At 43.8% G+C, this 24342-nt stretch overlaps 2 protein-coding genes across 2 annotated transcripts; both read left to right on the top strand.

Moving 5' to 3' along the window:
* The first annotated feature begins 266 nt into the window (after nucleotides 1-266).
* slc2a8 (solute carrier family 2 member 8) lies at nucleotides 267-8815 on the top strand. The gene is made up of 11 exons (XM_086030699.1): nucleotides 267-339; nucleotides 437-628; nucleotides 2020-2182; nucleotides 2295-2501; nucleotides 3893-3992; nucleotides 4153-4364; nucleotides 4696-4845; nucleotides 4909-5017; nucleotides 5245-5376; nucleotides 7490-7635; nucleotides 7816-8815. The coding sequence occupies exons 2-11, from the start codon at nucleotides 531-533 to the stop codon at nucleotides 7960-7962; spliced, it is 1464 nt and encodes a 487-aa protein (XP_085886825.1). The 5' UTR covers nucleotides 267-339; nucleotides 437-530; the 3' UTR covers nucleotides 7963-8815.
* A 452-nt stretch (nucleotides 8816-9267) lies between these two features.
* Nucleotides 9268-24297, top strand: hira (histone cell cycle regulator a). Its single transcript, XM_086030697.1, has 24 exons — nucleotides 9268-9482; nucleotides 10989-11051; nucleotides 11139-11249; nucleotides 12334-12424; nucleotides 12847-12941; nucleotides 13078-13173; nucleotides 13307-13467; nucleotides 13710-13877; nucleotides 14350-14463; nucleotides 14782-14852; nucleotides 15241-15346; nucleotides 15432-15650; nucleotides 15731-15816; nucleotides 16017-16385; nucleotides 17525-17750; nucleotides 17843-17965; nucleotides 18067-18215; nucleotides 18315-18476; nucleotides 20416-20474; nucleotides 20557-20662; nucleotides 20893-21015; nucleotides 21108-21271; nucleotides 21792-21880; nucleotides 22153-24297. The coding sequence occupies exons 1-24, from the start codon at nucleotides 9446-9448 to the stop codon at nucleotides 22267-22269; spliced, it is 3105 nt and encodes a 1034-aa protein (XP_085886823.1). The 5' UTR covers nucleotides 9268-9445; the 3' UTR covers nucleotides 22270-24297.
* Nucleotides 24298-24342: the final 45 nt, after the last annotated feature.

The following is a 24342-nucleotide window of genomic DNA, read 5'->3' as shown; positions in this document are numbered from 1 at the left end:
GAAAAGACGCGAAATCTTAAAAAAACGAGAATGGGTGTTAGTAACAGAAGTCGTAGTTATGACTAGCAAAATAAAAGACTACTTTGATATTAAATAGTAATAAATGGCTTGATATGCTACAATATATCGTCTAAAGATCGATATATGGCTTTAAAGTAATTAAAATGTCGTAATATATGCCAATAACGCCCGATAAACGTAAAGTTAATCGTTTTCTTCCCACTGGTTTATTTTCATCTGAAAAGCTGAAGCGGAAATGGAAGACAGCCGGTGGTCAGCTGACTGGAATGTTGACAAGGCAATCTTCGATCCGGAAGAGGACCAACTAAAAACCTTAAGGTGCCGGGATGTGCGACACATGCCAGTCTTTATACTTATTGTCGTGATTACTTGATTAATTGTAAGTTTTGCATTCACATTTGTGATTTCATTTAAGTCGCTTTGCACGCCAATGCCAGCGTTGCATCTGCGGATCACGCACGCGGATCATCACTGTGGCTATTTACGGAAGGTTTACAAGGTAAATCGCGATGGACATCCAGCAAGAGAGCAGGCGGCTGCTGGATGCTGATGGTCGAGTTGATGACGATCCCACTGGGCTCATGTCCGAACAGGACGCTTATCTTAGGTAAGCAAGACATTTTTTTCTTGGAAAAACAATAAAGAAGTAAGTTTACATTTATTGTTCAGTGAAACCAAAGCTCTGAGGACCAGGTTAAACGTTATCACATCAGTCTGTCTTTTCTAACATTTAATTTGTTAAAAAATCTTAAATCAATGTAATACTGTTCTTTAAAAAAATAAATAAATAATTTGGGGTATTAATGAAACAATGAACATTTAGGATGCTCTAAAATAATATTAATTAAAATGAATAAAAAAACGTATATAAATTTATCTATAATATTAATGTGACTTTATTGTTATTATATATTTATTTTCATTCATTTAATAATTTGTTCAGCGATAAAAAAGAATGCTCAAAATTATAACAGTTTTTGTTAGTATTTCTTTCTTTTTACTTCATATGTAGTATATTAACTTCCCTCACAGGATGAATAAAATATGTAACTATATACTGTAACTGTATATGTTTACGTCATTCATTATTTTTAATGTTATCTTTGCTATTGTATTCAAATTATATTCTAATTTCTTTTCCACTAAGGCCAAAAATAATGTAACGTTGGACCGTTTTTTTAGTTAAATTAAACTAAATACATTTTAAAAATCTATGAAACAGTTAACAATTAAAATGGTTATGATTATAACATTTATATTGGTGTTTCTTTGTTATTAAAATAAAAATGGAAACGAAAAATCTCAAATTATTTAAAAAATAACATTTATATGGGCTTTCTTTATGTGTGTTTATATTTTTTATTGTATTCATATAATATTCCGAGCAGTCAGGATTTTTTTCTAAACAAAAAATAACCTGAATTAATGTGACCAAGTAAAATAATAAGATAATAAAATGAGAATGAATGGAAAAATATACAAATTAATTAACCATTTCCCTAATGACCAGAAAAGAATAAATTGTAAGAATCAGAATAAATGGAAGCTACTACAAATGTGTAGTGGTAGAGAACGGGGTTCCCCAGGGAAATGTATTAATTCACGTTTTATTTTTCAATTATGGTTTAAATTTTAAATTGAAATTTATGAAGCGGTAGAAAATATAACAGTCCCATTAAATCCCACTTAGCATTGTTTATTCACGGAAAGAAGACAAACAGCATTTAGTCATAATTGATGTTAAAAAAAAAAAATAATAAAAAAAAAAATCAAATAACTGCTGGCGGATGAAACCCAAGATGAGTGTTGCGGGGATCAAGCCTGTGTGAAGAAATTATGTAAAGTAGACATAGCGTGTGACTTGTCTGCTGATTTCAAGTGCGCTGACCTGAGTGATTGAATTGAGGTCCCTCATGACTTCCTTAATGCAATCAAGCAGAGTTTTCCTGCTTAACGCTAATCATTAACGTGCTCCTCCGCCTCCTCCTTCCTGTGCAGCAAAGTCAGCAACAGGAAGTTGTACCTGGCCACCTTGGTGTCCGTGCTGGGACCCATGAGCTTCGGCTTCGTGCTTGGCTACAGCTCGCCCGCCATCCCGGAGCTGGCCAGGAACCCGGACCCCCGACTGCGGCTGGATGATGCGCAAGCGTCCTGGTTTGGGGTAAGAGCATCACCGCGCGTCACCCGATTGGCTGGCTGGATGCGGTGCATAAAAGAGCAGTTTTTGGTTTTGGTTTCCACGGTGACGCTGCTTTTGTCCGCCACACGCTCAGTCGGTGGTGACGCTGGGGGCGGCGGCGGGCGGACTGCTGACCGGCTGGATGGTGGACAAGGCGGGCAGGAAGCTGACGCTCATGTTCTGCTCGTTGCCCTTCGTCTTCGGATTTACCGTCATCATCGCCGCCCACAACGTGTGGATGCTCTACGTCGGACGCCTGCTCACGGGGCTCGCCAGCGGAGGCGCTTCGCTCGTCGTACCGGTCAGAGTCCTCTTTCCTTGTCATGCCGCTTTTCTTGTTATGCCTTGTTCGTTAACTATCTCTTCACTCCTCGTTATACCTCTCTCCGTTCACCTTTTGCTTTGTTACTTTTTGTCAGACTCCTAGTTTTGCCTCTTTCCTTATTATACCACTTTCCTTGGCATCCCTTATTCCTCGTATCCCGTCACTTCACTCCTTGGTTTAGCTTCCTTTCCCCTATTTTGTCTCAATGCTCCCATGTTTCCCCTCCCCTCAATTACTTTTCTCCTCACTTCTTGTTGCCTCGTTTCTTGTTATGCCTCTTTCCTTGTTCTGCTGCTTTCCTTGTTGCCTGTCACTTCACTCCTTGTTATTTACATTTAGTTGCTTTCTTATATTCTCTCTCAATAAATGACTGCGTTTAGATGCAGCCAATAAACCTTTTAAAACCCGAATATTAGCAGCATTCGGGTTTTTAAAAGCCATGTAAACGTGCGTAATAACCCGAATATGCCCTTATTCGTGTTTTTAAAATTCTCAATATCATGCCCGGATTACTCCCTTTCCAACCCGAATATACTTGTATGTATACGGCAATCGGAATACAGAATTTTGACCTTAACCCGAATATTGACTGCATGTAAACATAGTCGTTCGCCCCATTATCTTTCAGATCACTCCTTTGCTTCTTTCCTTGTTTATTGTCTCTTCACTCCTCCTTATAATTATTTTCTTCACCCCTGCCACTGCTCACGTATTTATGGCAAGAGTCCTTTCTGTGTCTCTTTCTTTATGCCGCTTTCCTAATTTCCTGTCTCTTCAAGCATCACTATACTCCAGTCACCTTTTCCTTTATTACCTTTTGTCAGACTGTTGTTATGCCCATTTACTGTGCTTGCTTTCTTATATTCTCTCTCAATGTTTCGTCTCCCTTCATTACCTTTCTTCTCTCTCCTCGCGATGCCTCTTTCCTGTTTTTCCTGTCTTCTCATTCCTCGTTATTCCTGTTTTTTTTCACCTTTCACTATACAAACTTATTTCACTCTTTCAGACTCTTTGTTGTGCCCCTTGTTGTAACACTTTCCTTGTCTCTTCAATTTTTATCATTCTGTCTCATTGTTTTCACTCCCTTCATTAACTTTCTCCTCAGTCCTAGTTATGCCCTTTTCCTTATTTCCTTTCCTTTCTTATTTTGCCTCTTGTCTTCTGGTTATACCTCTTTCCAGTCACCTTTGAGATTGTTACCTTTTTCCACACACCTAATTTCCTTTTTGAAATGCCTTTGGTGTCCCTCCCCTTGTTTTCGGTCTCTAGTACCCCTTGTTATGAACCTATCTTGATCAACCACTTCCTGTGACTTTGATGTGGCTTCACGTCACTTGGTGTCCATCTTGTGTATTTCTTTTCCTCAGCTGTACATCTCCGAGATGGCTCATGAGCGGGTGCGAGGGATGCTGGGCTCGTGCGTGCAGCTGATGGTGGTGCTCGGCATCATGGGAGTTTACCTGGCTGGTACGTGGCTGCCGATTGGCTAATCTCTCACGCAAGTCTCTGTTGTTGAAAGTACACCGTATATTCACTCAAGTTCTTCTTGCCTTGTAGAGCCTACATTTGGACACAGTCCCCTTGTATTAGCTACCAGTCATTGTGGTGTCAATGTGGCCCCCTGCAGGTTTGTTTTTGGACTGGCGCTGGCTGGCGGTATGCGGGGCCGTGCCGCCCACACTGCTGATTTCGTTCATGTGCTTCATGCCGGAGACGCCGCGATTCCTGCTGTCGCAGGGCAAGCGGCGCGAGGCCGAGGAGGCACTGCGCTTCCTGCGGGGGCCTCATGCGGCAGTGGAGTGGGAGTGCGCCCGCATTGAGGATGCCTGCGACCGACAGGCAGGTTGGGGGGGTTCCCAAAAGCCTGCAGTTGCGTGGCTACTGAAGGCTGGTGAACCTTTGGGGCTAAGCATAGCATCAAAATTACCCCAACACACATTAATATACACACACTAATAAACATATACCCACATTCCAGCTAGAATACAATACAACTTTATTTATATAGCTCATTTCATAACTGCTACAGCTGTACCAAAGCACTTTACATTACAATAACAAAATAGCAATAATATAACAAGTTATTTATGTAGTAGGTATCTACAATAGTTGTTTATCTACTTTCGATCTACGCAGTTGGTTATGTAGTTGTCTACTGTCTGTTGGGCAGAGTTCCAGTTTCCAGGCGTCAGACCTGAAGGATGCGGGCGTGTATAAGCCGCTGGCCATCGGCGTGATGCTGATGGTCTTCCAGCAGATGTCTGGCATCAACGCCGTCATGTTTTACGCGCAGAACATCTTTGAGCAGGCGCACTTCAAGGTCGGCCAAGCTCAGCTAAGTTGGAAATGTTGACGTCAATGACAATGTTGTGGTGCGCTTTAGGAGAGCGACCTGGCCTCTGTGATGGTGGGTGCAGTTCAGGTGGTCTTTACCGGTGTGGCGGCGCTCATCATGGACAAAGCGGGAAGGAAAGTGCTGCTCGTCATTTCAGGTGAGCTTCTCTAGATGTTGATTGGCATGTGACAACATGCACAGTAAATTTCGTGGAGTACATTTTACTCTAAAAAGACTATATTTGGTCCCATTAAACAATAGTACAATTTGTGAGTAAAATATTCAGCTTAAAATTCGGTGTAAAATTTACTTTTGAGAATTTTACGCTGCTTATGACTTGCAGATGTGACATTCTCCCACCTGTGGTTGTTGTTGTGATTTTAGGCGTGGCCATGGTGATAAGCACAGCGTCATTTGGGCTTTATTTCTACTTAATGTCCAGGAGCTCCTCTCCAGAGGAACATCACACCAACATGGCCTGGTTGGCCCTCACCAGCATGGCAGTCTTCATCACGGGTCAGACACACCGTCCACTCAAACCAGTTTTTTTTAAATGACACAGCCACCCTCCTTGCTGGCTAGATAGTTTCATTGCTAGGTAGTTAAGAATGATGTCGAGTCAAACAATGTCTTTACAATAAAATGTTCAATATGTCCCTACTAGTCTAAACACTAGCATTCTGATTAACCCCTACTAGTCCAAACACTAGCAATCTGATTAATATTACATTTGTGGTATATGAATTAAGCAGGAAAATGCACCTGTTTTTATCCATTTGAGGCGCCTGCCATTTTGCCACTTGCTGGTGACTGAAAATGACATCGCAGTGCCTAAAGGCCTCAACACAACAATCCGACGGCCGTCTGTTTGGTGTGTCCCGCAACGTCGTAAAGTCGGAGCCGTTATCGGGGAGTCTGGGGGAGTCTGGGGGGCGAGAACAAGAACGGAAAATGACAAATGCGGACAAACGGTGAAAATCGAAGCTTTTCCTCAAGACCTAAATCAACTTCGCTCATTTTTCCCATCTCCTCTATGGACATAATGGCTGACTGGACAGGAGAGCGCAAATTAAAAAAAAGACCGCCGTTATTCGATATTGCCGTGAAATGCTACGCCGATCGAGTGATGCAAGGCGAGCTATTGAGACAAAGTTGGCTATACCAGGTAGGATTTATTTTTATACTTGAGTTTATTTTCATACAGAAACCGTTCATAATTGTTTAGTAAACATACTAACTCCGATCTCATGGAGTGGGGAGGGGTGTACTACTTCTCACGCATGCGCAAAAGGTCCTGAGTAGTCGGCGTCTCCCGTCGGCTTTTGCAGTGTGTTCTTCTGTCATTTTCTGATCCGACGTGCCAATTTCTAGGCCGACGCGACAGGTGGCCACGGCGGCCAACGTCGGATCGGTGTGTAGAGGCATTAAGGGCTCATGTAACGACCTTAACGGCTCACCTGTTTTCTGGGTTTGGTCATGTGACGTTGGCAAGCTGAGCCCTTAGGCCCCCTGAGATGGATAGAAACTGGTTTCTATTGCTGCTTAATTCTTATTCCACAAATGCAGTATTAATCCGAATACCATGTTTAGACTATTGGAGGTGCATATAAGATATTATTGTAAAGACAGTTTTTGACTTGACTTAAGGTAAGCTTTAATGATCCCCAGAGGAAATTCATGTGATACAGCTTCACATGGTTAGTTAGTTCCATTTGTTCCTTTCTTCACTAGTTAACTGGTTGTTAGTTCCTTTGTATGTTGGTCATCAGTCCGTTGGTTTCCTTGTTAGTGAGTTACTGTATTTAGTCAGCTGTTCATTCCTTTTTTTGTTCAGTCATTTATTCACTAGTTATTTAGTTCCTTAGTTGGTTAGTGGTTTTTCTCATTCTTTGCCGGTTGGTTGATTTTTTTTTTTTTTTTTTTTCCTATCCTATCTTTGATAGTTAAAGAATTGCTTGTCAGTTGGTTGTTTGCTTCTTTCTTCGCTAGTTCATAAGTTAATTTATTGGTTTCCCGGTCGTAAGACTCTGAATTCCTCTTTTCACTAGTTATTTCGTAAGTCCAGTAAGTCAGTCGTTTGCTGACTTTTGTTTTGGTAGTTACAAGATTTGGGCATTCCATCAAACTGAGGACAAGAACGTCTGTCCGTCACTGACGGACGCCCGTTTTGCTGACGAGTGACGAATGACAGACACCTTTTAAAATGACGGACTGACGAATGGCGGAAGTCGGTTTTCATCCATCAATGTAATCAATGCCACTAACCACATCCCGACCATTAGCCCGTCACTTGCGGGCGCTCGCTTTTCTGTCTTTTTTTGGGGGTACCGACTGACGACAGAACTCTGACGAATTTAAATGACGGACTGATGATTACAATTCAGTTCATCATGAAATAAGACGGACTGACGAATGACGGACGGGTATCCTGGCCGCTGACGGATGACGAATAACAGACCAGCAAAATTTAGTAAAATGCCCACCGCTGGTAGTTACTGAGTTGATTAGTTAGTTGGGTATTTGTTTTTGCAAGTCAGCAAGTTCCATTCTTCATCATATTGTTAGTTAGTTAGTTATCTTACCTCCACTAAACACTGTGTGTTTGTGTTTGGTGTGTGTGCATATGTAGGCTTCGCCTTAGGTTGGGGTCCCATCCCATGGTTGGTGATGTCTGAGATCTTTCCGGTGAAAGTTCGCGGCTTCGCCAGCTCCATGTGTGTGCTGACCAACTGGGGCATGGCTTTCATTGTCACCAAGAGCTTCCAGGACATGATGGTCAGCTCCTAAACACACCTTCTTCACGACCAACAGTCCAGCCTTTATATAATTTCATGGAACAAACATTACAAGCCAGCCGAGAGTGCCTTGTTGGATCTGACTGCTCAAAAATAAATAAATAAATACAATAAAACAGTTGCCAGCCATTTTGTAATGGGCTCTGCTGTTCTCTTCCAGACACTCCTTACCAGCGCGGGAACTTTCTGGCTCTTTTCATGCATGTGCCTCCTCGGCGTGGTCTTCACCGTCGGATTCATGCCAGAAACTAAAGGTCGGACGCTGGAGCAGATCGAGGCCAACTTCCAGGGAACGGCAGGACCGTGATGGCTTCCAGAAACCTCAAAAAAACAAAACAAATGTTCTCAATATTGTCTCCATCGCACAAGCAGCAAGAGTACTGAGAGAAGGGGGCTTAGTCAGCACATGTCAATCATTGTGAGCTCACTACTGTGGGGAAAAATGGATTGATACTTTTTTTTCTCCTACATTTTTTGTTTATAAATGAAGCTAATATGTTTTCTAGAACTCATCTCAGACGGCTTAATTTTTTTACAATGAATACAAACTGTTATGAGATGACACTGTGTATGTATGTATGAATGAATGAATGAATGAATGAATGGAGGGAAACTGATCAAAATGTGATGGAAAGATTCCACACAGCACCTGGTGGGTTTCTAGAGGTGGGGTGGGCAAGGTATGGCCCAATTTGTATTGTTATTATTATTAAATAATCAGTAAATTAATTGTTTGAATAGAGTTCGAAGTTCGAATAGAGCCATAAGTGGCCCTTTGAGCATTTACATTATCAAGAGTCCTGTAAAATTTGTTGCATGATTATAGGTGATATTTTCTTAATCCTAATTTTTTTTTAATGTTTTCTTCTGATTTTATTCATTTATTTGGTTAAATCATTTGTTGTCAGTCTAAATAGAAAAAAATGTAAAAAAAAACACTTCTACATTATCACATTTACATTCCACCTCTTTGATGGTTAAGTATAATATTATACAACTATTTCATTATTAATATATAATTCTTTTACATGATTTACACGTTTTTCCTACCTCATCTATGAATGACCTGGCCTATCTGTTGCTTAAGGAAAAAACACACTCGCACAAAATTTTGCCCACCCCTAATCAAGAGTCAGCATAATAAATCGAATTGCAACACACTAATGCATGTCTATTCAGTTGTCTTCGTACGCATATACTCGTGTGCATTTAGATTTTTTGTGCGATGGAATCAAGTTAAAGTTGAATAACGTTTTTTTTTGGGGGGGGGGGTTGCTTTGAATGGAAAATAATTTGTTCTAATTAAAATAAATACAGTAAATGCAATGTTTGAAAATGTCCACAGTTCAAATTTAGAGTTCCACTCTGACGTCATTTATGACTTCAAGATAAAAGTACAATGCATGGCGGCATATCTGATCTACCAGGTATTGGAGCTAAATGTTACTCATAACATTAATAATTACAAATATGTAGTTTAACTATGATAAAAGCAACATTGTATTCGCCTTTGTCGTCGGGAGAGCGATAGCTGTTTTAGTATAGTGACTTATTTTGAAAAGGCCAGGACTTGACTTCCCATTCGGCGGCTAGACGCGACGTATAGACTTCCGGTCCTGAGCGGCGTCACTTCGTCTGTCGTCCGCCTTGCTTCGGCGGGGATGCTGCAAGAAGCGATGGAGTTGAAGCCCCCCAAAAACACTCGAGCGTCGGCTGGAGTTTAAGAGATAAAAGGCGGGCGATGAGCCGAATAGGAAACGATAAAAAAATATATATATAACATTTTGAAGATGAAGCTGCTGAAACCGAGCTGGGTGAGCCACAACGGTATGTAAGCGAGTCTCTTGATCAAGTTAGGGCTTTTGTTGTTGTCATCGGCAGAGGATTCCGAGGGGAGTGATGGCGAGGCAGGGCACAGATGGACGTCCACACTCGGCGCCACTTCCAAGTTGAAACCGGAGGGTTGATTTTAGGCACTAAACAGTAAACACCAAAGCAGTACTCCCTCGGAGCACAAATGTTTGCTAACCCCGGCCACCTACCTACCTACCTACCTACATACCTACCTAGCTAGCTAGCCCCCTCCCGGCTAGCTTTTGGCGTTAGCCAACAATTGCTGTCACTTAGTAATTTAGACACTAGCGTGCGTAACGGCCTGCACGTTTAAGCCGTTTTCAGTTAGAAAGCTTTCATCTATGTGTCATGGCCCCGGATAGTTTCGGCTTTTTTTTTATTAGTGGCTTCTCTACATGTGAAGCACACGTGACTCACGCTCCCCCCCCCCCCCCCCCCATTAAAGACATCATGGATTGTATTTTCCCAGGTGGAGGCAGCACTTCATATACTTGCCAATTAGTGTGCAGCTATGTGGTTTCACACATGCAGCAGAATCCCATCATTAAGCGATAAACCAAGGGTCTCTTATCATAAGCAAATGCCAATAGCCCGAGATTGTCTACATATCCAACAAAACGTTTTGCTTAACCTTTGGTTTCATGCTAACACTTTGGGGCCACTTGTAGTGAGAAGGGCTATTATTAACTCTTTTATTAGCAGCTTCTCAACTACTGAGGCATACATGACAACCCACCACCCGAACAAAGACAAATGCAGTCGGTCAACTGCTCACCTTACAGTTTGTTTTCCACTGGATGGTTCTACTGTGGCTAGGCCCTTCTCTACTAGCTGTTGACGTGAGCCAACACGGCTGACTGAAGTTAGCCATTACTACGTGACGTGATGTATGTACTCAAACACAAACGCACATGCATTGCCTTGTTGCGCACATACTACTAAATACAACTGCTACTACAATTACTAAATAGGATGCAAATAGTTTGTAAAGTTTGTCAGTTGTAGAATTGTTACACTAGTGATGATTTGTAAATACATTATTTTGCCATCAAATGCACATTTGCATTGTTATTCTTGGAAAAAGACTGTTAGGTTATTTGAGGCGTCACTAAAGTAAAAATTGTAAGCATAAAAGTCACTGTTGTGCATCCAATATCTTCGGAAAATCTTCCTGTGTTTTTTGGTGCAAAATTGGTGAGTTGAGTGAAGTCAACATGTTTTACTGCTGATTACCGGTACTTAAAAAATAAAATAAAAGGAATAAGATAAAAGCAAACTTCTTTTTTGTGATGAGTCTAATCTTTCATTTGGTAGTTTCTGTGTTTACGTAGTCATAAAACACAATATTCTGTGTACCTTGAAATATCAGCCAGAATGCTCTAAATTGACTAGCTCAATAGTTTATCATTTTTTAAAATGGCTGGCATTGAAATTGTTAATTTAATATTTTGTCATTTTTGCGTGTGTTTGCTTTGATAGGCAAACCCATCTTTTCTGTTGACATTCACCCGGATGGAACCAAATTTGCAACCGGCGGGCAAGGTAACTTGTCAGACACACACACACACACACACAAGGATGCTAAGGTCAAGTCAAGGAATGGTGTAATAAATCATTTGTGATCATCAGGGGAGGATTCGGGGAAGGTGATGATCTGGAACATGGCACCTGTCCTGCGCGAGGAAGATGAGAAGAATGAGAATGTTCCCAAAATGCTTTGCCAGATGGACAATCACCTAGGTAATATTTTTATGAAAATTAATACAATGTTATTTTAAAGATTAATGGTAAAATATTTTATTTGGATTATTTAGTTTAAATCAATATAAATCCATTGCTTTTATCAGGTTAATTTTCTAATGCAGTGGTGCCTGACATCCGAGTTGAAATGAGTGGAAAAGCTGGTACTGTATTCTATTTCAGCCCCATTTCTGGTGTGCACGCCATGTCCAACAGGGGGCAATATAATATATGCATGCATATACTTCATACACAAAGCAGACATCATAATTTCTCAGTAACCTGCAGTAATATTAGTCATTTTCCGCAGAGGATAAAGAATATATAATACGTTTTTAAAATCCTAGAAGTATTGCAATATTGTCTCTCTAACTCAGAGGTCTCAAACTCCAGTCCTCAAGGGCTGCTCCTGCATGTTTGAGGTTTCCTCCTGCAACACACCTGATTCAAATGATCCGGATCATTATCAGACCCCTAGTGAACTTGCTGATGAGCTGATTATTGGAATCAGGTGTTTTACTGGTGGGAAACTTCTAAAACGTGCAGGAAAGTGGCCCTCGAGGACTGGAGTTTGAGACCCCTGCTCTAACTTGTTGCTGCACTGTTTGTGTTAAAACAACTTTTTAAGTCATTCTGTCCCAATGACATATATAATTTCACAGAGGGTCTGAAAAAGTCTGGTACTGAATGAGTTAACAGGTTACAACGTCACAACATCGATGCTAGCTTTGTTAGGATGTCTACAGCATTTTGCATTGTATGTTAGCATTATGCTAGCGGACATTCACAAATTATGTACAGTAGTTGTTTTCAATATATTTGTAATTCTCTTTGTTTTGTATTTAGTTTGACAGTAAACATTCTGATCTCAATTTTTGCACGCAAGGTAAAGGAAAAAGTCCCCTGATCGATAGCTCATATCTCGAAAAACTTGTTAGTTGTGTCACTCGTAAGTCAAGGCACCACTGTATACACAAACAAATATATTTGTTCTTCTTGTTATGATGCTTGGGAAAAATAGGACTGAAATTGCCCTTTCTATTCTTTAAAAAACAAAAACATTTTTTATTGTATTTGAGTGCAGCATGCGTCAACTGCGTGCGCTGGTCCAACAACGGGCTGTACCTTGCATCCGGAGGGGACGACAAGCTGGTGATGGTGTGGAAACGAGCTGCGTATGTACACACGTACACAAATGCTTAACTTAATACAGCTATGCGCTTGCAGTGATCAGTTTTCCACACTGACTATTGCTACTGCATACTCATGCACCACTCAATATAAAAATAAGTTGACGCGATCGTGGTGGGCGAGGAGAAAAGAGTGCATTAAAGACAAAAAAAAGTTTGGGATCATGTCACACTTAACAAAAGTAGACGTGTTTTGAGGTTCCCTTAATGCTTAGGAGGCTTAGATAGAGCAGTCCGACGTCGGCCAACTGTGACCGACGACTACCCCCTGTGGCATTGGGCCTTATGTTGTAATGTGTTAAAAACAAAAACAAAATCGTCAAAAATGGCACTGATTTCTGACAGTTTTAAAAGCGCTATTCTCGTAAAAATATGAACCCTCGTGCTGATACTGACATGATGTTTAGGTTCATTGGTCCCAGCACGGTCTTTGGCTCGAGCAGCAAACTGGCCAACGTGGAGCAGTGGAGATGTGTCACCATTCTGAGGAACCACACTGGAGGTAACTCACACAAAGCCACAACATTTGAAAGAAGACGTGTCATTTTTGTTCCCCTCATTCTAGTCACTAGTGTTTGTCTACAAGACAAAACAAGTCTCTTTTGCATAATAATCATGTTTGTTGTGTGTGTGTGTAGATGTGATGGATGTCGCCTGGTCTCCCCACGACGTGTGGCTGGCGTCATGCAGCGTGGACAACACCATTGTCATTTGGAACGCACGCAAATTCCCCGGTGAGAGAAGGAAACCCCAGACTGTCAAATCACCAAACCACATTTTGTGCAAAGTAACATCAAAAGTGTGATCAGAGTGGCCCAGAGAAGTTCCTCAAAGTCTCAACTGTGCGGGGGTGGGCTGCTCCCTCAGAATTGGTGACATGCCTGCGGGGCCACACGGGCCTGGTCAAGGGCCTGACATGGGACCCGGTGGGCAAGTACATCGCCTCGCAGGCCGACGACCACAGCCTGAAGGTGTGGCGGACCGTGGACTGGCAGATGGAGGCCAATATCACCAAGCCTTTCAGCGAGGTAGGCAGCAGGAAGATGATGATGATGATGATGTTGTGCAGGTGTTTTCAAGCTCAAAGAGGAAAAAATGCTCAAACGAAGACTCCAAAACCTTAGTTGACACAAGGCGCCAATTGCACTTTAATTCGCTGGCACACACGTCACTCACCAGACCAGGCCCTGCCCTTCAAAGCCATACACATCCAAAGTCGCAGGTATTAAGTGTGTATTGTTGTTGATTGTAAAAATATTTGATATTCCAGTGCGGTGGCACCACACACGTCCTGCGTCTGTCGTGGTCTCCCGACGGCCAGTACCTGGTGTCGGCGCACGCCATGAACAACTCAGGACCCACAGCGCAGATCGTGGAGCGGGACGGCTGGAAGACCAACATGGACTTTGTGGGCCACAGGAAAGCCGTCACGGTGGTGGTAAGTCTCGGCCAAAATATGCGAAATTGCGGATTTTTGTTTCGGTAGACATATGCAACAAAAAGTTAGTAGATAGTGTGTAATTCAATATAAAACGCCCTCGTGTGAACAACTATATGCTGCTTATCAGATGCCAACACTAATTATTTCTAACGAAGGCTGCCCTGCTTAGCTTTTAGGCCTTTAGTGCATGTAGTCCACTTGAAAATCATTGATCTTCAACCAGTTTTAGCTGCCAAGTCATGGGCAAGGAAACACAGTGTGAAGGCAGGATTATATAAATTGGTACCACTCTCACACCCCTCCAGACCAATGCAACATTATTTGTATGCAAGGCATTGAAATAGTCACTTTAAAATCATGTGTTCCCTATAAAAATAAAAAATGAGTGTCCACAAACAGCTCTTTTATTTTTCTTTACCTTCATCTTGAACATGTGTGTGTGTGTGTGTGTTTGTGCGTGTGTGTGTAGAAATTCAACCCAAAGATCTTCAAGAAGAAGCAGAAGAACGGCAGCTCTTCGAAGCCCAGTTGTCCGTACTGCTGCTGCGCCGTGGGCAGCAAGGACCGCTCGCTCTCCGTCTGGGTCGGTACACGTTTTTGATTGCATAACATAGAGGAGGTAAATGATCTCAAAAAGTAGAACAACTAAAACAGTCCGAATTGACTTGACTTGAATTGAAGAAAATGTATTCCTCAGTTTTCCTGAGAGATTTTGGGGCCCCTGGCGATGACATGTTTGGCTAAAGATTCTCAGAATCGTCGTTAATGTTGTGGTTAACTTGGATTACGTTCCTCCTTGTCGCTGCCCCCACAATCATAATCCAGATCATCGTTTACCTCTCTCTGTTTATGTCTTTTTTGCCGTCGCTAACAGTATTTCTTCCTCATGTGCGTCTACCAGCTGACTTCCCTGAAGCGCCCCCTGGTGGTCATCCACGATTTGTTTGACAAATCCATCATGGACATTTCCTGGTGAGTTTATCCAAACATATTGATTGATTGATTGATGGATTGGTAGTATTGTCTTCTGTCACGCCTCTGCTGTGTCTTTAAACCAAAGCGACATCTTGGTGGTCTCAGGTGTATGAAGTTGTGGTCTGATTCCACATATCAGGTTATAGTTGATTTGTATGCACCTCCAATTTTGCTTATTGAATGATCTGTATGAGGACGTAGCCAATTTTAGCAGCAGTAGACAGCGTCACGAGGCGACGTTTAAGTCAAGAATGAAAATGTCAAACGACGACTTAGGCCATATACACCTCTAATGTAACATTTGTACATCATATTTAGTATTCCATGCACCTCTGTTTTCAGTTCCTTTCTTTGTTTTGTGTCTGTGTGTGTGTGTGTGTTGAAGGACTCTGACAGGTTTGGGCATGTTGGTGTGTTCCATGGACGGTACTGTGGCCTACCTGGACTTTTCACTGGATGAACTTGGAGACCCGCTCACTGAGGAGGAGAAGGTCTGACACACGAATCGCCCACTTCCCTCCCCCTCCAGTCCTGCAGAATCCCAAAGCCAACCCCAAAATGTCTCCTCTTTCTCAGAACACCATCCACCAGAACATCTACGGCAAGAGCCTGGCCATCACCAGCACGCAGGAGCCACAGCTGGCCACCACCATCATCGAGAACCCGGAGATGCTCAAGTACCAGCAGGAGAGGCAAAGCTCGGCCCAGATCAACTTGGGAGCGGCCGGCGCAGATGCCTCGGCACCCAAGCTCAACAGCGTGATGAACGGAGAGTCTCTGGAGGACATCAGGAAGGTGAGCTGCAAGTGAAGGTTTTGTCCACACGAGCTCAGTTCTTCGGGTTAGTCTTCACTGACTTCCTGATGTTCTTGCAGAACCTGCTGAAGAAGCAAGTGGAGACCCGAACCGCTGACGGCAGAAGACGGATCACGCCGCTGTGTATCGCTCAGCTGGACACCGGGTATGGAGCTTTTTGTTGGGCCGCCTCCAAAGCTGCGAGTGACGGTAAAGAAACGAGACTGCGGCTGCCACGTTCACAACTCGACATCAGTCGGCATCGTGTCAGGATAGCCGCTGAGTTGATGGCTGCCGCAGTCTCGTTTGTTTGTCGAACGCCACCATGCGCTGCATAACACTCGATTTGTCTGCGTTCTTTGTTAGGGACTTCTCCCCGGCGCTCTTCAACAGTGTTCCCATCCTGCCGTCTTCCTTGTCCAATCAGCTGCCCCCTCAGCTCAGCACCGACTCCAGCCCGGGACAGGCGGCGGCGGCTCCGTCGCTGGGAGCCCTGCGGCCCAACCTCGACCCCGCGCTCGCCCCGCCGACGCCCGCCAATGCGGCCCCCAAGGGCCTGGAGGACACCAAAGACCAGATCCTCCCGTCCAGCGTCAAGGCCAGTCTGCTGCTGGCGTCCGCCTCCAAGATCGAGCCTATGAAGGCCTTGGACTCCAGGTTCACAGAAAGGTCCAAGACCACGCCGGGCATCCCCGTCCCCATCTCCTCCACCGCCGGCCTGACGCCGCTCGACAGGTGATGACAGTCAACCTTCACTCTTCATGGAAATGGGAACATTTAGGTCAACCAAGCCCCAGTTTAAACCCTAAATATCCCACAAAAGATGATCGCATAGATCTTAAATTCATCTTACAATCTTGCGCCTCAAAATGAACCACTTACAATTGTCATTTGATTTTAGAATCAAATGCGACCTGTAGTTTCGATTGTGCAAGTGTGTATGTCATACAAAAACAACAATCACTACTTTCTTATTAGCCAGGGCCTTGGCGGCATCTTAGGGGGTTAGAGAAGAACACAAATAGCCACAAGTTTGAAAGGTTTTCTGAGAATAGATTGATGACCTGTGGTGGATGATGTCGTGAATGGTATAATGTCGTTGTTTGGCGTCTTAGATGCTATGTAGTCGATGGAGTCCTTGATTTGTGGTTATGGTGTTTTGGAAATGTGGTTGATGATGGTGGGTGACGTGCAACTTTGATGCCGAGTGGTGTCTTTGATTAAATATAGTTGTCTTTGGTGGCTTGATGTGGTTGGTGGTGTCTTCACGTCACATATTTTTTGACAGCGGTCTTCATTGTGTGGTTGAAGGAGTCTTTGATTTGCAATCAATGGTGTGTGACATGTAATTGCTAATGTAGTTGATGGAGTCTTTGATGTTGTGTGGTTGATATAAAGTGTTGGAGTCTTTGATATCAAGAGGGTTGTCATTTTTGTGATGTTGATGGTGTCTTTGATGTTGCGTGTTTCATGTAAAGTGGTCGTGTCTTGTCATGTCATGTGGTTTTATTGTCGTGGTTGGTGTGTGTGTTTTGTTTGGTTGCTGTTATGTGATTGATGTCTTTGACATGTGGCAGCGGGTGTCTGTGTGGTTGGTGTGTGTGTCTTTGATGTCATGTTGATTGTGTCGCTAAGGTTTCTGTTATGCGGTTGATGGTGTCTTTGATGTAACATGGTTAATGATGTGTTTTGGTGTCATGTTGCTTTAAGAATTTCTGGAAAATAGGTGCGTTTTTCAGCGAATCATTTAAAATTTTAAATAAGTTAGTCCTATAAGTATAATAAGTTCTGGAGACAAATTTGAAGGTTACTGGCCAAATTGTGAATGGCGATTCACTACTTCTAATAACTTTGCGTCCTGCTTTCTCATTCAGGCCCAAAGATGTAGTGGCGTCCGTCCTGAAGGACTCAAAGGCCAAAGAGGACACCAGCAGTGACAGCGAGGACAAGATGGCCGCCATCAACAAGAACCTGTCCTTGTGCAAGCGCAAACCTGAGCCACTGATGTTGGACGCCGCCGAGGTGGTGGAGAAGCGCAAGAAGGGGCGGCCTCGCAAGGACAAAATGGCGCCACCAATTATGAGCCAGTCCTTCACGCAGGTAAAAAAGCGGCGGCAAACGGCTCGGCAAATCACGTCATATTGCCTAGTGTTTATTTTAATTTTTATTTAATTTTTTCTTCTCCGCTTCAGTTAATTTCTCCTCCTGAGCGGGAGCCCATCAGGGCGGCGGCGGTGGTGGCGCTGCCCACTCCGGCACCAGCAGCCGTCCTCAGGCTGCCCACGCCCAGCTTACAGAAGGCCTTCAGCATGCAGGTGATAATGACAGGATGCTGAAAAATACCAACTGTTTGTTTGTGTGTGTCGGTCTTTCTGTGTGGTTGCGCTTCTATATCTTACTGTGTGTCTACGCACAGGTGAGCATGGAGCCGGCGGTCTTCCTGGAGGTGGAGAACGAGGCGACGTCGGCGGCCGGCTCCAGGCTCAGTCAGCTGCGATGCTCCCGGGACGGACGCGAGTGGAACACGCTGCTGGCCAGCTCCGTGGTGGCCGCCGCGGGGAGCAGGTCAGCCTCAAGCCCCGCCCTCTGATGGGCCCCCCCACCAGCCAATGGACTCCCAGCATGTCACATAACAACATTCCTTTTCATCTTCCTCCTGCTCAGCGACGTCTTGGCCGTGGCGTGCCAGGACAGGATGTTGTCGGTGTTCTCGTCCTGCGGCCGCCGCCTCCTGCCGTCCATCCAGCTGCCGTCGCCCGTGTCCGCCCTCAACTGCTCGGCCCACTTTGTCATGGCGCTGACCGCCGGGGCCACGCTTTCTGTGTGGTCAGTTCGCGTCATGTGCTTGATGGCGAGCTTGTCTGCTTGACGCTTCCTCTGATGTCTGTGTGATCGATGGTGTTTTTGCTGTCATGCGGGTGAAGTTTTCTGATGTCATGAGGTTGATGGGGTCTTTGGTGCGTGTGCGTGATTGTCATTTGATTGATAACATCTGTGGTGTGAGGTTGAGCTCATGTTTTATTGGGTCTTTTGATAGCGTCTTTGATTCTGTGTAAGATGATTTTTGCCTGTTAGCCAATGTGTCTTTGATGACCCCATTGGTGTATTGTGTGAGTGGTGCGTGATGTGTGTTGAGTCCTCGATGCTTGTGTCTTTAGTACCACACGGTTGATGGTGTCTGACGTGTGTGAGGGCCACTGCCTGATGCTGTCTTTAATTTTCTGTGATTGTTGTCCTCGTCGTGTGTGGTGTTGTGATGGCATGTTGATGTAATTGTCATGGTGTTGATTTCCTCTGATGTAGTGTGGTTGACTGTAAAAGTGCGTTTGATGTGTCTTGACATTGGTGTTATTTGTTGTGTGGTTGATGCCGTTGATGATAAGTGTTATTGCAGTGGCATGGTTGATTTGTGTTTTTTGCTGTGAGGTTGTTTTATCTTTGGTGCTATAGAGTAGGGCTGCTACAAACGATTATTTTGCTCGTCGACTGATCACTAACAGTAGTCGCGATTAGTCGACTAATCGGATGATTGCGTAAAATCGCAGCAGCAAGCTGCTGCTCACATAATAACCATCATTCGCTTACAGCTTGAATTCCTTATGTACAAACTAATCATGAAGACAATTAAGACAATTGTATATTCAACTCGTATTAAACTTTGCAACTCAACCCATCATTCCTGACCTATTTATAAATAAGGGAGCGACTTAAATCGATGGCGATACTCTGGCCTTAAAATAAAAAAAATGCTGAGTTGCACTAATACAGAGAAATTATCTATGAATACAAAAAGAAGTACAGTACTTGTATACATATTTCACTCTTCTTGAGCACCAAGATTTTTTTTTAAATGGAAGGTAGTGAAATCAGAGTAAAGTGGGAAAATGCTCTGTGCTAAAGAAAACTCAAATAAACACGTGTTGGTTTTTAATTTTGTCTTAATTTATCAAAAAGGTTTTGTTTGTCTTCACTAGTATGCATGATTTAAAAGTAGTAAATTGATCTACACAATCAAAATGTGGTATGCATTTGTAACAAAAAAAGGAAGGATATGAAATCAGGCATAAGGAAGGACCTTTTTTTTTTTGCCCTATAACGTAGTATATTGCAACAAACCTCATTATGGGTTTTATTGTTATGTGATGTCGTTTTTGTGTTTAGTGCTGATATTTCCCAGTTGATGAACGCATCACTCAAGTGTGCGCTTCCTCCTTCGCTGTCCACCACGGACGGTTTTGATTGTTAATAACGTGAACTCACTGACTAATGGCTGCTTAATCCATAGAAGACATTGTGTTACAGCGTTACATCAAACACACACCGTAACGTGTGTGCTAACTGCAGCTAGCTTCTAGACACAACTGTGACTGTCAGATATGAAATCAGGCATAAGACATAACTTTGCTTCCTTTTTTTTTTTTTAACGATCCGGCATCCCCATCATGCTGCGATGAAAGGCAGGTTTGCATAGTATTGAGTATATATGGTGAAATGCGGCGTAACTTTCGGACTCTGTTGCCAACACAAATTAGCCCTGACACTACTTTACCCACAATACTTCTGTTTACATCAGTAAGGACCCGGATTACAACCACTGCGAATGTGCGTTGCAGACAGGAAAACAGCCAGCAGAAGAGCGAGACGCGGCAGTCTCGAGAGAAAAAAGGGATGTCGTTGTGTTGAGGGTGTATTTGATGTCGTGTTTGTCGATGTCTTTGATAACATGATTGATGATGTCATTGACTTGTTTTGTGCTGACCCGCAGGGACGTCCATAAGCAGAAGGCTCTGGTCAAAAACGAGTCCCTGACCACCATTTTGTCTGGTGAGACGAGCCACATCCTGTTTGCTGCCTGAGACGCTGCCCTCAAGGATGTCATCTTGTTGACACGTGTGTTTGTGTGTAGGTTCAGAGGTGACCGTGTCTCAGTCCCTGCTGACTCAGCAGGGCATCCCGGTCATCGGCCTGTCCAACGGCAAGTCCTTCTGCTTCAGCTCATCTCTGGAGACGTGGTGAGACACAAGCTACCGCAAACAAGAGCTCCTTTTCACATGTCATTATTAGCCAATCACAAAGCACCTAGCAACACCAACGATTGGGTAACGAATGAGTGTCCTCGTCATGTTCAGAATGCTAATGGTGGTTTGAGGTGTGTGTGGATGTGCGTTTGAATTTTTGGCTATTGAGAGTTTGGCATGTGTGTTCCTCAGCCCGACTGACTCTCATTGGCTGTCATGTTCAGGACGCTGATTGCAGATCGAGGAGATTGTCTGGTCCAGTGCGCCGACTTCAGGAGCTGCCTCCCTACCCAGGATGCACCTGGCTCCTCAGGGCCTCTGGCCACCATGCAGGGACGCAACCTTAAGTAAGGAGCCACAACCAAAGCACTTGAAAAATGGTGAAAAAAAGACCCAAAAGTGATGTTTTTCGTCTTTGTCCGTGTCCGTCTCGTGGTAGCGCCGGCCGCATGGCGTCGCGCCTGTCGGCCGCCCCGCACCACCTGCAGCAGAGCATGACTCTGGCCTTCCTGGAGAACCAGCTGGCGGCGGCTCTCACGCTGCAGTCGGCGCCCGAGTATCGCTACTGGCTGCTCATCTACGCACGCTTTCTCGTCAATGAAGGTAAGAACACGGTTCATTTAGGTACCAGCAGCGTGAAGCAATTTATCTTGGCGCCAGTTAATCAACATTTTGAAAATTCAGCCCCGGAAGGCAGTTTGATTTAGCGGCATGAAATTTGGTAGACATGTCTTTCATGATTAGACCCACAAAAAAAGTCTCAAGAATCCATGCCTTAAAAGTCTTGGTAAGGCTGCCATTTTGACACACAGTAGCCATTTTATGTTGCCATATTAAGTTTCACGGGGGGGGAAGACCTGCAAGATGTTTTGTGAAAATTCAGCCCCGGAGGCCCCTTTGGCTTAGCCATGCCTACCAAATTCCAATCTTGCTATCATGGTAGTCACACAAACAATGTATCAAACTACCCGAAATGACAATGGAAGTCGTCCATTTTAGGCTCATTCTACCCATTTCCACTGCCCTTGTTCATCACTGCTCGTAGCTTCAATTATTCGACATGAACGAGTCGTCAAATAAAAGGAGGGATTTAAATATGTCATCTCATTGGTTCTTCTTTTAGGCTCAGAGTTTCGGCTACGAGAACTTTGTAAGGAGCTTCTGGGTCCCGTTCACAAGTCGGCTGCTACGGCCTGGGAGGCCACCACACTGGTATGACACATCAGGCGCTTTCTTCAAACTATTTGTGTCAAACCATTCCCACTTCAAATTTCACATTCTACATTTCAACCATTCAACTAACTCCTCGGCATTCACAACAGCGGCAGCTTGTCCGCATTTATGCAGTTTTGACAGAAATTGTATTCTCAAATTGCTTTTATTCAAGTAACAAGTTGCGAAAGCGATATAGAGTCGTGATTTTTTTTTTTTTTTGGGCACCGCGTATGCTAACTGCGTCTTCTCCCCCCCCGTCTTGCGTTCAGGGTTTGCGCAAGCGGGAGTTGTTGCAGGAAGTCCTGCCCGTCATTGGAGAAAACCTGCGATTCCAAAGACTGTTCACAGAGTATCAGGACCAGCTGGAGCAGTTGCGCGGCAAATAACACACACGCATAGGGTTTGCATTTGACTTGCTCCTCAGCTTGGACTTGCCGGACGGAACGAGGTCTGCCGACGTCAGCGCCACCCGAAAAGGTGACGTAGGAGCTCGTTGTCTTGTCTAATCAGCGCTTCACTGGAACCTTCCTCGTCCTCGTCTTCGTCTATGCACCAACCATGAGCGTGAGCGCGACATGCTTGAACCAAAGCGATGCCTTCAAGTGTAAAGAAAAAATAATAATAATCCACACTCCTGCCAGTCATTAGCTTTCACAAGCGCAAGCAGGACTCTTTTTGTATTTGGTTTTCTGTCAACAAATCACCTGAGCAGAACCTTTTTAGTCAGTAGAAGTTCTCAGCCATTCAACTCAAGATCCTCACAACGATGAAGTCATAATAAAAAAGAAAAAAAATAGTCGTAATGAGTGAACTCATCCGTACCAGGTGCTACTGCATCCGTAACCGCTTTGATCTAGTCCGTACTTGGTATGAATCACTTTATACCAGGTGCGAACGTATGCTATGTAAACCATGTGTAACGCATCAGCTGACACGATGCGAATGATTTCATGCCGGACCTAAAGGGAACGCATCGGGTATGAACATGTCCACACCTGGCGTGACTGTCTGCGACCGGTATCGTGTTGTCAGTAGTGGTATGAATTATTTCTCACCAGGTGTGAACAGTGGGGCGTGTCCATACCAGGCATGACTACATTCACAATCAATGTGACTGCGTCAGTATCTGGTGCGACTTATTTAATACCATCTGCGAATGATTCCATACCAGATGTCAAGGATTCCTACCAGTGGAGGTGGATCATAGCAGGTGTGAGTAATTTTGTAAAACTTCTGAATAATTTCAGACCTGGTGTGAATGTGTCCATACCAGGTAGAAACACGTCCCTTAATCGGTTGAAATGATTCCATGCCAGATTTAAGGGTCGTCAAGCAGTGTGAACATTTTAGGTGTGAACAAGTTCCTGCTTGATGTGAATAATTCCCTAATCTGCTGTGAAGGTCTTTGTGACTTGTCCAGATATGAATGATGTCATACTTAGTGTAAACATGGCTAGACCAGATATAACATGTCCGTACTAAATCAGACTGTTTCCATACCCGGTGTGAACCCTGGTGTTTGTACCAAATGAGAATGATTCCATGCTGGATGTAAATGCATCTGTAACTGGTATGAATTTGTCCAAACCAAGTGCGTGTGTGTCCAGATCAGCTGTGAATCTTTCCATACCAATTTTAAGGAGCCCGTATCAGGTGCAAACAAATCCATACCACATGCGAATTCTGCGTGTTTTCCCTCATTGTTTGTTGGAAGATTTCATACCTGATTGGGAAGATGTTAATTTGAAACATATCTATACCGCCGAGTACGAACTATTCAATATGGGTTGCGAAGGTGTTCGTGGCAGCTGTGGACAATTGCACACATCATGGGCGACTTAGGTCTGGAATCATTTTTAAAAGGTCAAATGTCCAGCATGTGTGTATGTAATCGAATCATGAAACAAACCGCCATTAACTGGCAATCAGTCCAGGGTGCACTCCGCCTCTCGCCTGAAGTCTCACCCGCCGCCCTAATGAAGGACAAGCGCTCTGGGAAATGGACAAATGAAAGAGAAAATACATGACATGGCCTCCTGTTTTAGAGGAGCTGAGTCACCCCAACCTTGTCTTTGATTTCGTGTCAACCATGAATTGACTTGTTTTGATGGGTCAGTTCAAATTGCTGGTCTACTTGTGTAAATAACATCCAACAGAAGCAACTTCGACAAGACTCCTTTCTTTTTTTGCCTCACTTGTCTGTTATGTGTGCCCGTCCGTCTGTTTGTGTGCAGGCTGTAACAATCGCACCGGCTTGCCTTGTGTGGTTTGTGAATGTGCTTCGAAGGGTTTGTTGTTGACAGAGCAAGAGTCCTTTTTAACAAAATGTTTGTACTTTTTTTTGTATATGGAACAAGCAAGAAGAATTGAAAAAATGCTTGAAGGAAAGAAATTAAACATTTGTTTTTTTGCTACTTTGTGGTGCTTTTATTTTAAATATTGGGACTTGTGATATTTGC

The sequence above is a fragment of the Filicampus tigris genome, chromosome 5, assembly GCF_054856515.1.
Source record: "Filicampus tigris isolate MCC_2025a chromosome 5, RoL_Ftig_1.0, whole genome shotgun sequence".
NCBI classification, from domain to species: Eukaryota; Metazoa; Chordata; class Actinopteri; order Syngnathiformes; family Syngnathidae; genus Filicampus; species Filicampus tigris.
Note: the sequence above shows the minus strand (reverse complement) of the source record. Positions and strands in the feature narration are given on the sequence as shown.

Bases quoted from the DNA above. Each gene is read 5' to 3' on its own strand.
- hira (XM_086030697.1), top strand. From the start codon at position 9,446: ATGAAGCTGCTGAAACCGAGCTGGGTGAGCCACAACG. The intron at 17,966-18,066 runs GTGATAATGACA...GTCTACGCACAG, and splicing joins AGAAGGCCTTCAGCATGCAG to GTGAGCATGGAGCCGGCGGT. The intron at 21,272-21,791 runs GTAAGAACACGG...TTCTTCTTTTAG, and splicing joins ACGCTTTCTCGTCAATGAAG to GCTCAGAGTTTCGGCTACGA.
- slc2a8 (XM_086030699.1), top strand. From the start codon at position 531: ATGGACATCCAGCAAGAGAGCAGGCGGCTGCTGGATGCTGATGGTCGA. The intron at 2,183-2,294 runs GTAAGAGCATCA...CCACACGCTCAG, and splicing joins CGCAAGCGTCCTGGTTTGGG to TCGGTGGTGACGCTGGGGGC. The intron at 4,365-4,695 runs GCAGGTTGGGGG...TCTGTTGGGCAG, and splicing joins AGGATGCCTGCGACCGACAG to AGTTCCAGTTTCCAGGCGTC.